Raw genomic sequence first — 15,608 nt, forward strand, 5'->3', positions numbered from 1 at the left:
CCTTAGCCGGCCGTGTCTCTGTTGGTGCAGGTGAGCGAGTCCCAGTGCAGCAGGGTTATTCCTCCCTTGGGGAAATGTTCCTTGGGCTGGAGATTGCTGACCAAGTTGGATCTTGGGAAGACCCACTGAAGGGCTTAACTGTTTCCCTGAATTGGGGATGCAGGAGGAATGTGGATGATGATGATGGTGATGATTATTATTATTATTATGCTCATCCAGAGGCTCCCAGATCGGCTCACTGAGGGAGGGAAAGGAGGGGGACAGGGATCCCTTCCCAGCTCCCCCACGTTTATGCTGTGATCATTTTGGGTTGCATCATCACTTGTGTTTCGTTGCCCAATATGTGATGGCAGCCTGTCCCTCTGAAGTCCCTTTTTCCCCCCTTGTCAGCACAGAATGTGCTGAGGGCTGGAAGTACCTGTCAGCTGGGACTCTCCCCTCCTTCCCTTCCCTCCCCTCCCGCTGTGTGATCTCTTCTCAGGCTCCCACTAAAAGTCCAGCTTTGCAGTGGAGGATTTCTCCTTCCCCAAGTAGATGAGGCAGTGGGAGACACGTGTGCCTGCTCCCTTCGTCCCACATCCCTGGTTTGCCTCAGTCAGCCTCGCGGGAGAAGACTGATCCTAACCCTGCAGCTCAGGGGCATTTCCTGGCTGGATGAGACTTTTGGAAGCAGGTGAGATGCAGAGAGCTGCTTCTGAAAACCTGTCCCTCCAGCACATGGTGGGAGTATTTGGGCTGTGGGGTGGAGAGAGCAGGCGAGCAGCTTTCTGGGCAGCGCACACCAGCGACTGCTCCCAGCCCTTGCCAAATTCCCTGGGTGCCTCAGGGCAGCTCTTTGTTTACTCGCTGGGTTCTGCAGGTATGAAACTACTTCTGAGCTGAACCGTGAAGGACCTTAAAGGGCTGTTTTCCAAACCATCAGCTCGACCACAGATTAATGAGTGGTGGTTGCTCTTGCAGTCGCTCTGCATGCAGCCGTGGCCTGGGAGGTTTATCCTGATGAGTCCTGGGGCTGGAGGTGTTTGTTCTGTGTGAAGCTGTGGGCAGGGTGCAGGAGCACTGGGAAGGTTATGGGGAGGGAAGAACACGGCTGTGTTACAAACCCCCTGTTCCCCTACAGCCCCACTCTCCTGGCAGTGCTGCCAGTGACATTTTTGGGGTGTTTTCTGGGTGTGGAAGGAGCTGCAGCTTTAAGTTATACTGGTGGGGGGCACTAACCTGCTTAACAGGCAGTAACAGGGCTCTTGTGTCACAGGGACAGGAACACTGGGCCAGGTGGGACTCGGGTGCTGAGCTGCCCCTGCACGCACGATGTATTCACTATTTTTGTAAACCAAGGAGGGTGGCAGAAGTTCCCTTCTTCCATACGACTTTGGAAGGAAACAAAGTTTGAGTACGGGGCATCCCCTTCTATTTACCCCCCACATCCCCCCACCCCCCCAGACCAGGGACTGACAATCACTTTGTAGGGCGCCGGGCGGGAGCAGCGCAGGGGTTTGTACGCTGGGGTTTGTTTATAAAGCGATTTTAAGGACGTGTCTGTAAAACGTTCTCTAGATTTATTTTTGTTTCTGAGCACACTAATAAAAAGCATCCTTGGCTTTCTAATGCCAGCAGCTTCCCTCCCTCCTTCCCATGGTACTCCGGGCACAGGGCTCAGCTGAAGTGTTCCCAGGGGCTCTGAGAGGAGGGGTGTCCATCTGTGCTCCCTCTCCAGCAGCAGCCGCCTATGTGGGCACGTTCTGCATGTGTGCCCAGCTTGGAATTCTGGCTGTGGACACAGCCAGGCCCAGCATCCCTACTGCCCTCCCCTCCCCCTCCCCCCCAGCTTTTTCCCTAAACGTTAAGCTAATGCTTTCAGACTTGAGGAGGTTTAGGGCTGCCTCATGCAGTGGTTATGGTTTGGATGGTTTTGGACCTGGCACCTCCGTGTGGGTGCGTTGGCTGCGGTTCCGATTGCTTTGGCCCCGCTCTAAGGGAACGGGGTCGGTCTCCCTGGCTGCTGGGGTAGCTTCCAGCAGCATGTGCACAGCTCAGGCCCAGCCAGTCGTTGCAGGCACCAAGGAGGGTTGTTGCCAGGGCCTGGTTAGAAAAGGAGAAACACTCCGTCCGGGAGCGGGTCTGGCAGTTGTGCTTCTTGCATCACAGCCGCTGCCTTCCCGCTGAGCCAACACGGGTTGCGTAGGCAGCGTGACGGTTGGGTTTGCAGCCCGTGCCCCGCAGCCCGTGCCCCACAGCCCCTCAGATGGGGAACACCAGCTCACTCATTGCGCTTCCCCCGAGCCACCGAAGCATCCTGCTGTGTCCCATGCCTGGGGAGCCCGTGACCCCCGTGCCCGGGGCTCACAGCCCGTGCTGACCCCGGGCCTGACACAGCCGTTACCTCACAGCGAATAAATGGCCGAGTCAGGCGCATGTGACCCATGTTGAGAAATCAGCTGCTGCCGGCTCAGGGAAACCACTTCCCTGCACAGCAGAAGCACCCTGCATTGCCCAGGGTGTCAGCACCCAGCCCCCCACTGCTGTGGCCCAGCCCCAGGGGCCCCCTGCCCCCTCCCATGCTGAGTAAGGGGTGTGCTACACCACGCAGCCAACACCGCGAGTCAGGGTTGGGGTTTTATTGCAGGTTCTCAGTTCGTGGGTGTTTCACAGTGCTCAGAGCCAGTGAAACCTCCGGGCCCTTTCCCACCGCTCTGCGTGCCTGAGGAGCAGCAGAGAAGTAGGATCTGAAACTTGGACTGAAAAACAGAGGTTTAAAAAGCAGGGGAAAGCAGCCTGCCCCACGGCGGAGGGGTTCTGGCTTCCAGCTTGGCTGCATTAGAACCAAGCGCTGCCCCCGAGCCTCACCTCACCCCAAACCCATTGCTCTTTGCCTCAGCTGCTCTCAAGCCCCCGTGCAAACACATCACGTCCTTCTCAATGACCAACCTGTGCTCACACCTTCCCACAGCTACCCTGCGTAGCACACCCAGCCCTGGCCCCGAACCACCAGCACGAAGACTGGGAGGGGAAATAAAGGGGTTGGAAAGGTAAATCCTCTCCTGCTGTGACCTGGGGCTGGAGCCACAGCAGTGCCCTGGGACCCGGGGGAAGCAGAGGCTGTAACCTCCATCCAGCTCAGGAGTTTAAGATTAAACAGAGTGGGGAGAGGCCGTAACGAGTGACTAACCAGGAGTGACTAACCACGCAGCCTTTTCCCTTCCCACAGCACAACCCACCCACCCCCCTTCTGGAAAGCAGAGGGCTGGGCTGGCACGTGATGCCTCCCGCACGTGGTGGCCACGGCATGGTTGGGGTCGCGATGTCCTTGTCCCCCTGGCAGGGGCAGGGAGAGGGGACAGCCATCCCCCGCTCCGGTGGGGAGGCAGAGCGCAGCCAGGGCTGGGTGCTCATCCCCTGCTCAGAGGGTGGGGAGCCGGATCACCCTGAACTCGGTCAGCAGGGCCACGCACAGGAAGGCCAGGTAGTAGAGGATGAGGCAGGCGCCGTACGCCTTTCCCAGCTGGAAGCACTGCGCCGGCACCGACACGAAGGAGAAAACTAAACTCAGCCCCAGGGCCCCGGCCAGGATCCAGACCAGGAGGCTGTCAGGCTCCAGCTGCAGGAGAGACAAGGACTGATTCAGAGCGATGCCCAGCCCCGCTGCCAGCCCGGCCCCTGCCACCCTTGCTGCACCCTTACCTTCACCACCAGCTGGCTGCTGGTCATCTGCAGCAGGCACCCGAGCCCCACGCCGACCAGGATGTCTGGGGCACGTTCAGGATGGAGATACAGTGCAGGGGAACGATGGAGCCAGCCATGGCCCTCCCAGCCCTAGCGCTGCCCCTTGTCCTCCCTCCTCACGCCTGGGGCTGTTGCCTGGCCCAAAGTGTGGCCTGTCCCTGGTGAAGACAGCCTGGACCACTGGGGCAAGAGAGGCTTCAGGCTGGTCTGGGGGCCACACACAGCCCCCCCAGGCACTGGCACAGCCTCTCCATCCCTTTGTCAGATCCCAGATCTGCCAGGCTCCAGCCCAAACCCCCACCCTGCTGGGGCCGGGACAGCAGTGGGGATGGGAGGATGCTGCTGGCTCCATCCCCATAGCTCCAGCTGCAAACCACACCATGCCAGTGCCCCCCAACGCCCCGGGGACGGATCCTGCCCAGCTCCTTCCCTGAGGTCCCCCAGGAGCAGGGGCTCTACCTGGACTTTGGAAACTGATGCAGCCCCTGCTCCAAGTACCACCATGCCCTCCCCCCCCCAGCACCCAAAGGATACTGAAGATGATGCCCCCGAAGCAGGCGGAGAAGGCCATGCGGGGATAGCCCTGCCGTGCCATGGTGAGGTCAGAGAAGGTGTCTGCCGAAGGAGAAGGGGGAACCTTGGAGGATGCTGAGAGGAGGGGTGTCCCTGGGGTGGCACAGGGGTGCAGCAGAGCCCTTACCGCCAATGCTGTTGCCCCAGGCCAGCAGTGTCAGGCCCAGCACGGTGTTACTCAGCTGGAAGATAATACCCAAGGTCCGGAGGATGTTCACCAGCTCCGTGGCTGCAGCATTGATCCACATGGCGCTGGCCAAAAACCCAAGGAAGGCAAACACCTGCCAGGCAGAGAGGTAAGCTGGTCCCTGGGAGCATCCTCCAGGCAGCCATGGGACACTGGGGACCAAGAAAGAGGTCCTCTGCTCTGCCCAGGCTGGAGGAGGCTGGACTGGTGCCCGCTGGGCATTTAGGGCTGGGGGGCACCTTACGCAGTGGTACTTGGGTGGCTCCTCGTTGCTTGTGGTGAGGAAGATTATGATGGCCAGGACAAAGCCAACCAGTGTGACCAGTGCCCAGACTGGGAAGATGCCCTGGATCTGGTACAGCCCGTCTGCATGTGGTGGAAAGAGGGGGTGTGAGAGCAGCCCCACAGGCGCCACATGAGCTGGGGCAGCTCCAAAAGGCTCCCATGGTCCCCGGGGCCTTGGTGGCCATCTCCATCCTGTCCCCTTAGGGGTGTCCAGGGCTCTTACAGGCGCCTGACTTCAGGGTAAGGACGCAGAGCAGGGGGCTGGTGAGGAGGTGCAGGCAGTTGAGGGGTCTCTTCCAGTTCAGGTCATCCTTGTCGGGGTCCACGACGGGAACCGTGAGCAGCAGCACCAGCTCCACAGGCACCTGGGAGGAGCAGCCATGAGCAGGGATGGGGGACTCACAGGTACCCATGGCCCTTGTCCCACCGCCCCCACTGCAAAGGGCAGGGGTGACACAGCCCCAGGCACCCTGTGTGGGGGCTCCTGTCCCCACCGTTCACCTTGAAGACCTTGAAGAGCCGCCAGTACCAGGGCTTCCTCCTCCACTTGCGGTAGTCCAGGGGGCTGAGGGCAGTGGTGAGGATGCGCAGGGAGGTCTCCCGGGAGGGCAGCAGGGGCTGGTACTCCTCACCTGGGAGGGGCCGTGGGGGCTGAGCAGGGCGGGGGCTCCCTGATCCCCCCCAACCCTTCCAGCATGGGACTGGGGTTGCTTGTGTGTGGGTAGCACCTGGCCACGGCCACCCTGTGCGCTCAGTTGCACACGCAGCAGCCTGGGGGGTCTCTGGGACCCCCGACCAGCCCCAAGCCCCTGGGAATAACATACCATAGTCCCCGCTGTTTGCGATGGATGACTCCGGCTCTTCAGCATCTGTTGGCAGCTCTGGGGGGGTGAAGAGAGGAGGAGGCATTGGAGGGAGACCCCAGCACTCCGGGGGTCCCGTCAGCAGAGCCACACGTCCCTTACCTGGCTCCCAGGGCCTGGGGGGGGCGAGGCCTTCCCCCCGCTGCCGGCGGTGAATCCAGGTGCAGAGCACCACGGTGAAGACATAGAAGATGTAGAGCCCCAGGTACCCTGGGATGGGGGAGCAACAGGGGTTACAGCTGCTCCGGCTGCTCCCATCACCCCAGCCCCTCCCGCTGCTCACCCAGAGCCTCTCCCAGCGTGATCCTGCCGAAGTAGAGGACCATGAAGGTGAGGAAGACAGCCACCATGTAGAAGATGACGTCCCTGAGGAAAGGCCTGGAGGCGGCCGTGAAGGGCTTGACCAGGGCGATGCCTCCGGCCACCACCGTGGTCACATAGACACCGGCGCCTGTCAACACAATGGATGCTCTCAGAGGGAACACCCCACGGCCCTGCAATGCCCCCACAACTTGTCACACCCCACTGGGTTGGCAGCCCCCAGTTGGGGGGTTGTCCTCACCAAAGACAGCCCCGATGGCCAGCCCCGCCGTCCGTGGGTCGGAGAAGGCCACCACGGCACTGAAGACATCTGGTGCCCCATTGCCAAAGGCCAGGAAGGTGACACCATGGAGAGGGGACGTCAAGGAAGAGACAGACATGGTGGCCTCCTGCCTGCGGGGACGCGTGTCCCCTGCCCGCCCCTGCCACCACAGGGCCCCTCCCAGTGCCAGCACCCCCACCCCGGCTCCAGCTCAGGCTCCAGTGGGTTTCCCCTGACACGGCGCTGAGGGTTTGCAGAAGAGCCCCCATCATACCACATCCCCCACCGTGTCACAGCCCCCTGCCCAGCCGAGGTGTGTGTGTCCCCGCGCACAAGGATACTGCCACGTTGTGGGACAGCTTCAGGTTGGTGGAGATGGCCGATAAGTTGGGGCAGAAGCTGGAAGGGCAGAGGAGGAGGCAGAAAGGGGTGGGTGATGGGGCTGCTCCAGGACCAGGGTGCTCCCCCCTCGCCCCAGGGGTCATCCCCTCCCTTGCAGGGCTACTCACAACTTCTCTGCTGTCACACCGAGGATGATGAACAGGTACAGCAGCCAGAGAGCCTGCAGAGCCAGGGACGGCAGAGAGAGGGGTTGGCGGGGTCCCCACATCACACCGCCCAAAAGCAGAGCATCCCCCCCGCAGCACCACCCCTGCTCCCATCCTTACATAGAGGGTGACAGCCAGGGGCAGCAGCCGGGGGGGGAAGACGCAGAAGACCCCCTCGAGGTAGTTGAGGAAGCCGCCGTCCAGCCGGCAGTCAGGGTTGGTCCGGACGAAGCGGCACCACTCGGAGCTGTTGTGCTTCCGCACCTCCCAGCACTACGAGGCAGAGCGTGGGGTGCTCACCCGGGCACCCCACGCCCTGGCCCTCCCGAGCACCCACCACCCCCCAGCCAGAGCTGGCATCGGGCACCCTGCACATGACCCGGTGCTCCCTGCCTCAGTTTCCCTATCTGTGCTACATGTTGAGGGGGTCGAGGGCTGTGCTGTGCCCTTCTCCCCACCCCTGCCCCGACAGCGCAGCCCCCCTCCGTGCCCCCCACCCAAGCCCAGCCGTGGGAAGGCGCCGGGAGGAGAAATCCCAGTGAGATCCCAGCTGGGAGCCCTGTGGCAGGGGACGCAGGGATGGGACGGGACCCCACCGGCACCCTCACCCCTCCCGTCGCCCCCAAACCCCACCGCAGCCCCTGCACTCACGTCCAGGCCCCGGCCGTGGCTCAGAACATCTCCCCCGGGAGGGACCGGGCGCCCCAGGTCCAGCGGCAGCGGGGTCCCGGCCGGCTGCGCCCCGCCGCCCGCCAGCACCCCGGCCAGACTGAGCGCCGCGGCCGGCCCCACGGCGCCCATGGCCGAGGATTAGGGGGACACACACACCCCCCTACCGCTGGCAGCGGCCCCGGGGGATGGGGAGCGGGGTCAGCTCCCGGGCCCCCATCCCGCAGCTCCCCGGGCAGGGCGCGGGAAGGGGAATTAAAAACAAACGATTAAAAACACAGCCGCTAAGGAGGACAGCGGGGAGGAAGGGCAGGGCGGGGAACACGCCGCCGCGCCACGTCCCCGCCGGCGGGGGCTCAGCCCCGGGCCCGCTCCTCTCCGAGCCCCCGCGGAGCGGGAACGGGGGTGGGGGGGGCTGGGGGGGGGGGTGCAGCGCGGGCACCGCGCCTCACGCGGGACCGGGGACACGCGAGACGAGGAGACCCCGATGCGGGGTGGGGATGGGAATCCCGGGCCCGGAGAAGGGGTCCTGGGACGGGCGATGCTCGGGGGATGCTGGGGGTACCCGGGGGACCCCCACCCGCCCCGCGAACCCACCGTGGCTGCGCTGCCCCGCCGCTGTGCGCGAGCAGCTGATTCCCCCACCCCTTCCCCCTCCCGCGCCTTAAAGGAGCCGCCACCCTCTGCTCTTAAAGAGACAGCGCCACCTTTTTGCATGTGGCCGACGGGGAGCTGCCCCGTCCCTCCGCATCCTGATGCCCGCGGGCTGCGGCGGGGCAGGGGCGGCCGAACACCCCTCCTGGGTGCTGCACCCACCCAGCCCCTCTTTGGCATAACCCTCTGAGGCCGAGCAAAACTCATCACAGGCACGTCCAAGGTTGTGCCCCGTGGCAGCGTGGGTACGCCAGCATCAAGCACCCGGGCTGTGCGGCACGGAGCTGCACTAGAACCCCACATTGGGGGCCCTGCAACCCCGCAGCTGCTTTTCTTGCTGCTAGTGCCCCTCCCCTCCCACAGCCAGGGTGCCCGGCTCCAGGCCACGCTGCTGCGCCCAGCCCCGGATGCGTCCCTGTCCCGTGCAGGTCCCTGTGCCAGGTTCTGGGGGGAGGAGGTGACAGTCAGCACAGCCCGAGGAGTCTTACAGGACTGAGGGGTCCGGTTCCCACCCTGACAGGCCCAGAGAGGTGAAAGGCCCAAAGCAAATGCAGAGCTCCAGGGGTCTCCCACAGGCGTCCAGCTCCAGCCTGGCACGTGAAGGCCAGCAGCACCCACTGGGTGCGAGCCCTGGCCTTGCCAAGTGTGGCCTGGAGCTGTCCCAGGGCATTACCCTCAGCCCTGGGTTCCTTTCTGCTCAACCGGTTTTCCTGGTTTCAGGCTAAATTCGGGTGCTTGCCCATGGCTTGGCACCCTGCTCCGCAGGGCAGTGGGTACACCGTGCTCCTGCCTTGGTTCCTGCGCCCAGGTTTCGGTGCGTGGCTGAATTTGGGTGGCCAGCACAGGCTCAGCCTGGGAGGGAGCCTGGGAACACAGTGCGCAGGCACTGGGCAGTACTGGAAAATTAACCGGTAGCAGCTGGGAGCTGGTGGGGCACGCTGGGCTGTGCCACGTGCCTGTGCCAGACATGCCTTTGGGGTGCTGCCCTGCCCAGAATAGCTCCCACCGTGTGCCACCTTTTCCAGCTCCGGGGCTGATCCAATAAAGGGCATTACCAGCCCTGCCCGCTGGGCACGGGGACGCATCCCAGCTCAGCAGCACCCTCAACCTGGGGGCTCCCAGCCGGGCCCCCCTCACCCCTAATGCTCTCTGGGTGTCCCAGTTCAGTGTGGGCTCTGGAGGTTTGGGGCAAAGCTCCGTCTCTCCTCACTGCTGCCAGGCACTCTGCCGTGGCATGGCATGAATGTGCCAGGCCTCAGGCAAGCTGCTGCTGCGGTAGTGCTCAGGATAAAACCTAGCGGGGGGCTATGTGGGGCCAGGCGATGGGGGCTCTATGCGAGGCCATACAGGACACCCCACGCCTCGGGGGACTTTGCCCGCTGGAGGAGCGGGAAGAGCAGTAAACAGGCGCCGGCCGAGATTGCACAAGGCAGGACTGCAGCGGCCGCAGGGCCCGTGGGCTGGGCACCAAACCCTCGTGTCACCCCCGGCCCCAAACCCCGGTGGGGCTCAGCCCCCCACCCCTCCTCAGGCTTTCACTGAGCCCCCTCCTCATGGGCTGCACCCCACGGGGGATGCGGCGGGGGCCGCGTTCCCCACGGCGAGGGGGTGGCCCACGTGTGCTCCCCAATGGTGGGGCATGGCTGGGGGGGGCGTGGGGCTGGGGGACTGGGTGTGCTGGGGGGACTGAGGGGGAGATAAGACGAGACCGTGGGTATGTGCGTGGCGTTGGGGGGGGGCGCTGGAATGAGGGTGACGAGGGGGGTCTGTGGAAAGGGGCTGCGGGGCCCCCCCGTGCTCGCGGCGCTGGCGGGCGCTGCCGGGGGCGGGGCACATCCCCTCCCCGCCCCGCACCCCGCGTCCCGCCCCCTGCCCCCGGCCGCGGCCCCGGCCCCGTCTCCGTCCCCGCCATGGCGGCCCTGCGGGTGCTGCTCGGGGCCGCGCTGGCCGCCGCCCTGGCTCGGGCAGCCCTGGCCGGGGCAGCCCCGGCCGGAGCAGCCCCGGCCGGAGCATCCCCCGCCGCCGCCCCGCCGCCCCGCAACGTCTCGGTGCTGCTGGAGCCCGGCTCGGAGCAGCTCCGCGTCCTGCCCGGCCGCCACCCCGCCGCCGTCGCCTGGGCCAGCCTTGATGACCGTATCCCCACCGTCGGGTAGGGCCGGGCTGGCGCTCACACGGCGCCGGCCGGGAGCCGGGGGCCGGGGGTGGCGGCGGGTGGGGCGCCCCGTCCCCGCCGTGTCCCACCCGCGCCGTGTCCCCCCTAGCTGGGCTTTCCTGGAGGTGACCACCAACGCCTCGTACAGCGACAGGCTGCAGGCCTACGCCGCCGGGCTCGCCGAGGCCGCCGTGTCCGAGCAGGTGAGGGGCGACCACCCCAAAGCCGGGGTCCCCAGGGGCGCCAGGAGGTGCCGCCCCCCCCCCCGCTGGCCCCGCCGGTGACACCCTGTGATGACACCCACCAGCTGATGTACATGCACTGGATGAACACCATGGTGGGCTACTGCGGTCCCTTCAAGTACCAGAGCGAGTACTGCGAGAAGCTGCGGAGCTACCTGGAGGCCAACCTGGGCTGGATGGAGGAGCAGATGGGGAAGGGGGAGGACCCTGAGTACTGGCACCAGGTGAGCATGGGTACCCCCGACCCGGGGCGGAGCCCCCCTGCATCACCCTGGGCCTCTTTGGGCATTAATTGAGAGGAGAGGGAGGGTGCTGAGGGGTGCCTGGGGTGCTGGGGGGGGATGGGATGGTGGGGACGTGGCCACCGCGGATCTTCCTCCCCTGGGTGAGCAGAGGTGACTTGTGCCTCTCTCCCTGCCCGAACTTCATGTGCTGCTGTTGGGGTGCACAAGGGTGGCTCATCCCCCGGCCCAGCCAGCGGTGCTGAGTCACAGCCCCAGTGACAGCAGCTTCCCGCTGCACCTCCTCCTGCTGGGACCCACTGGACCTGCTGCGACCCCCGGGGGAGGCGTGGGGAGCCTGTAACCCCGAAACCCCCTGCCCCTCTTCCCTGCAGGAGCTGAGTGCCACCTCTGTCCCCTGTCCCCACAGGTGAGCCTGGCCCTGCTGCAGCTGAAGGGGCTGGAGGACAGCTACAATGGGCGCCTGGACTTTCCCCAAGGCAGGTTCACCCTGGCACCCTTCGGCTTCCTGTAAGTTCCTGCTTGGAGGTGATGGGGAGTTGGGGTGTTCACCCCAGGGGTGCTGCTGGGGATGTGCCTGGATACCATTCCTAGATGTCCAGGGACACCCAGCTCTGCTCCCAGTCCCCCTCGCTCACCTTGTCCTCTGCTGCTGGGGCAGGATGGAGCCAAGGCAGGTTTTCCTCTTCCCAGCACTGTGGGCTGGGTAGTGGGTGTCCCCCCTCCCAGCCTGCTGCAGCCCCCTGCCTCAGTTTCCCTACTGCTGCACTCATCTGCTGAGGCTGCCAGGGTGCTGCCGGCACTCACCCCTGCGCCAGGGTGGGCTGGAGAAACACCCTCTGGCCTGGACAGAGAGACAGGCAGAGCTCTGAGCCAGCTCGGCTCCTGGGCTGGGGTGTCCCATACCTGGTACCCCGTGTCTTGCTTCCTCCCAGCCTGCTGCAGCTGGGGGGGGACCTGGAGGACCTGGAGTCCGCCCTGAACCGCTCCTCCACACGGCGTGTCCTGGGTTCTGGCTCCTGCTCTGCCCTCCTCAAGCTGCTGCCAGGGCATCGGGATCTCCTGGTCGCCCACGACACCTGGACCTCCTACCAGTCCATGCTGCGCGTCATCAAGAAGTACACGCTGCCCTTCCGTGCCTCGGCCGGCGGTGTGTAGGCTGGGCTGTGCGGGGGGTGCTGCATCTGACCCCCCCACACACACTTCCTGATGCTCCCCTACTTTTTCATCCCCCCTCCAGGCACTTCTCAGATCCCTGGCAGCATCCAGGTGTTTTCCTCCTACCCCGGCACCATCTTCTCTGGAGATGACTTCTACATCCTCAGCAGTGGGTTGGTGAGTGGGGTCTGGTCCTTGGGGACCCCTCCCCGGCCCTACTGCCCTCCCCATCTCTCCCCTCCCTGCAGGTAGCGCTGGAAACCACCATCGGGAACAACAACCCGGAGCGGTGGAAGTACCTGGACCCGCGGGGCAGCGTCCTGGAGTGGCTGAGGAACATCGTGGCCAACCGCCTGGCCCGCAGCGGTCCTGAATGGGCTGCCATCTTCAAACAGTTCAACAGTGGCACGTGAGCAGCGTGGGATGGGGCACAGGGAGGTGGGGTCGATGGAAGGACCATCCCTCTGGCCCCAGGGGTGTCCCCAGGGGGAGGCTGGCTGCTGAAGCCACGCTCTCCCCCCTTCTCCGTGCCAGGTACAACAACCAGTGGATGGTAGTGGACTATAACGCCTTCACGCCAGGGAGGGCAAGCCCGCCACAGGGCCTGCTGACCGTGCTGGAGCAGATCCCGTGAGTGCCCCCTTCCTCCCAAAGGGTCCTGCCCACCCCAGTGGAGGGGTGGGGGCGATGGGGGTGCCAACAGGCAGGAGCTGCCCATGCTGCCAGCCCGCGGCCAAAGCCTCTCTGGGGATGATTGTATGGCAGCGGTGGGCACCCAGCACCTCAGGGTGGGGTGGGATCCCCCACTATGGCTGCTTCCCTTCTCAGCATGCTTTCCCCTGTCACCGCTCGGTTTCGCCGTCCGCTCTGACCGATGCTTCTCCCCAGCACAGGGGCATGGTGATGGCAGCCGACCGGACAGAGCTCCTGTACCAGCAGGGCTACTGGGCCAGCTACAACCTGCCGTGAGCCCCCCGCCTCATCCCCCGCCCCGGTGCCCTGCAGACGGGGGCAGCCCCCACTGGCCTTGCCCCCCGCCGCTGGGTGCTGACCTGTGTTCACACCCCCCGGCCCAGGTACTTCGAGGAGATCTTCAACGCCAGTGGGACGCGGGAGCTGGTGGAGAAGTACGGCGACTGGTTCACCTACGACAAGAGCCCGCGCGCCCAGATCTTCCGCCGGAACCAGACGCTGGTCCGTGACCTGGACTCCATGGTCCAGCTGATGAGGTGGGTCCTGGGGACCCCTCAAGTCGGGGTGTCGTGTGTTCCCCCCCTGGGGATTTGCAGCCCTCGGGGGAGATTTTCGCATCCCTATAAATTCCTGTGTGTTTCATCCTCTCTCCGGGCTGCTTCGCAGGTCCAACAACTACCTGCGGGACCCTCTGTCGCGATGCCGGGGCTGCACCCCCCCCCAGAACGCTGAGAACGCCATCTCTGCCCGCTCCGACCTCAACCCTGCCAACGGCACCTACCCCTTCCCTGCCCTGCGCCAGCGCTGCCACGGCGGCACCGACATGAAGGTGGGGGAGCCGGGGCAGCCCCAGGGGGCTGGGGGAGCTGGAGGTCCCCTCTTTGGGATGCACCCCCCCCCCCCGACAACTCCTCCTGGGCTGCGTTACCCCTTCCCTGTGCTGACTTGCACCCCTGTTTGTTCTCTCCCTCCCTCCCTCCCAGGTGACCTCCTGGGGCATGGCTCCTGCCTTCGGGCTGGTGGCTGCCAGCGGCCCCACCTGGGATGACGTGCCCCCCTTCCGCTGGAGCACGTCCCCCTGCAGCGACCTGCTCCACATGGGCCACCCTGACCTCTGGACCTTCCCCCCCATCAAGGTCCACTGGGACTGAGCGGGTGCTGCTGGGCTGAGCCTGTCCATCCGTCTGTCCGTCCGTCTGTCTGTCTGCAGGCATCCCTCCTGTGTGGGGGTCAGACCCCTCCTGGGGGGGGGTGCAGCTGGCTGGGGGGGTCATAGTGCTACCAGCTCTCCCTGGTCCCCAAGGGACTGGCTTTGGCGACAAGTGTGGGGGGGTCCCCTGCACCTCTGGCTCTTTCTGCCTCTTGTGGCCGCGCCCCACGGTGCCCGTTCTGCTGCGCAGGGTGCGCGGCTCCGTGTTCCAAGAGCTGACCCTCGCTTTGGGGGGGCTCTTCCCAGAATGGGGGGGGTCCTGGGAGGCTGGGGCTCGCCTGTGGGGTGGTGAGGAGGGGAGCAAGCTGGTTTGGCTGTGCCAAATAAAGCAGCCAGCGTGCAGCGGCGGTGGCAGCTGTGCTTTGTGCTCTGCCGAGGTTCTCTGGTGTCTTGTATGGGGTTGGGCTCATGCGGCTGTCTTCTCCCCTCAAACTAATGGGGTCCTCCCTGCTTCTTCACTGCCTCCCGGGCCCTGGTGGGGGTGCTGCCAGGATTTTTTGGGGTGCAGGTTGCTGAGGTTTGCTGCTGCATCACACTGGGTACCTGGTGCGGGGCAGAGTTGCTCAGATGGGCAGCCTGGGTCACGGGCCGGAGGGAGGAGGTCCCACCACTCGCCCCCCAAGACAGGGTGACCATCCTTGTCCCTTTTGTCTTACCCTCCTCTGCCACCTGTGTGTCAACCCCCTCCCAGCCCCGAAGCCCCCCTTGCAAAATCCTCTTACGGCAGCTCCCTTGATCCGTTCTGCCTCGTTAGGAATAACGAGGTCATTACTAAGGGATTAATGAGCTGGCGGCTCGGCAGCGCTTTGAAGGCGCCAGGTTCCCACCAGGACTGGGGGGCCACTGGGGGTCACCAGTGGTAGTCTCAGGGTGTCTTTGCAGCACTGTTTGGGTCAGGGGACTGAAATCCCATATTCTGGGATCTATTTCACTGCTGCCTGCCTGGTAGTGGGGCAGAGCTGGGAGGAAAGGGGCATTCCCAGTGCACCCCAGTTGGCTGTGTTGTGCATGTGCCAGCTTGTGTGCTGCAGCCCCCCACCTTGGGACTCCCATGGAGCCACCACAGAGGACAGGACTAAGCTTGTGCCAAAACAGCTTCTGCTTTCCAATGCCTCTGGCTGGAGGGATAGAGAAATCACAGAGGTACGGCACATGGGAGGGGTGTCAGTAGTACTGGGATGACTAGAAAGGGTCCTCGTCTGCCCCAGAGGAGAGGAGCTTTGCCTGGGGGTCCCTGTGTGCTGTTGCACCTTGGGGCTCGGGCAGGCTCTGGCTGTTTCGCCCTTGCAGCCCCATCGCCAAGGATGCTCATGGGGTCAGCCGGGAGCTGGGGGCAGGAGGAGGCTCGTCCCAGCGGGCTTAGGCAGCTGAGCCCCACTGGAGGGGTGCTGGGGAGGGTGCTGCAGAGTGTGTGGGGGTTGGTAGGGCAGGCATAGGGTGCGTGGCTCGTTTGGAAGCGGGGGGGGGGGGGGGTGTCAGCTGCCTGCCGGGGACCTGGGGTGGCCGGGCTGCCCCGGGGGTCGGGTCCGATGGGCAAAGTGCCCACCCCTGGGGCGAGTCTCCAGCTGGACCCGGGAGCAGCCAGGGGCTGTGCCCGGCTAGGGGGGTACCCCGCAGGGACCCCCGGGAGCTGCGGCTCCCGTCCCGCTCGGGGAGTTTGGCCGCTCGTGGCTGTCCCTGCCCGGGGCACCGTGCCCGGGCAAGGCCCGAGCCCTGAGCCCTTCCCCTCGCCCCGCGGCTGGGCGCCGGGCCCTGGGGCACCGGCACGGCCCCTCCGACGTCACCGCTCCCTCCCCCGTCCCCAGACTCTGACCCGGCCGCGGGCG

At 65.1% G+C, this 15,608-nt stretch overlaps 2 protein-coding genes across 2 annotated transcripts; one reads left to right on the forward strand and one right to left on the reverse strand.

The window, feature by feature from the left end:
- Positions 1-2,603: 2,603 nt before the first annotated feature.
- SLC8B1 (solute carrier family 8 member B1) lies at positions 2,604-7,939 on the reverse strand. The gene is made up of 15 exons (XM_084272168.1): positions 7,414-7,939; positions 6,883-7,035; positions 6,724-6,776; positions 6,548-6,613; positions 6,194-6,291; positions 5,915-6,082; positions 5,734-5,841; positions 5,593-5,649; positions 5,270-5,400; positions 4,992-5,133; positions 4,728-4,849; positions 4,424-4,577; positions 4,258-4,338; positions 3,682-3,746; positions 2,604-3,598 (listed from the first exon to the last, which is right to left on the reverse strand). Exons 1-15 carry the CDS (start codon positions 7,561-7,563, stop codon positions 3,401-3,403), a joined length of 1,746 nt encoding a protein of 581 aa, XP_084128294.1. The 5' UTR covers positions 7,564-7,939; the 3' UTR covers positions 2,604-3,400.
- A 2,046-nt stretch (positions 7,940-9,985) lies between these two features.
- On the forward strand, positions 9,986-14,159 carry PLBD2 (phospholipase B domain containing 2). The gene is made up of 12 exons (XM_084271926.1): positions 9,986-10,234; positions 10,347-10,440; positions 10,545-10,703; positions 11,131-11,231; positions 11,657-11,871; positions 11,962-12,056; positions 12,128-12,288; positions 12,414-12,509; positions 12,773-12,844; positions 12,956-13,108; positions 13,239-13,401; positions 13,556-14,159. Exons 1-12 carry the CDS (start codon positions 9,996-9,998, stop codon positions 13,721-13,723), a joined length of 1,716 nt encoding a protein of 571 aa, XP_084128052.1. The 5' UTR covers positions 9,986-9,995; the 3' UTR covers positions 13,724-14,159.
- Positions 14,160-15,608: the final 1,449 nt, after the last annotated feature.

Source organism: Gallinula chloropus (assembly GCF_964237585.1).
Source record: "Gallinula chloropus genome assembly, chromosome: 17".
Taxonomy (NCBI): Eukaryota; Metazoa; Chordata; class Aves; order Gruiformes; family Rallidae; genus Gallinula; species Gallinula chloropus.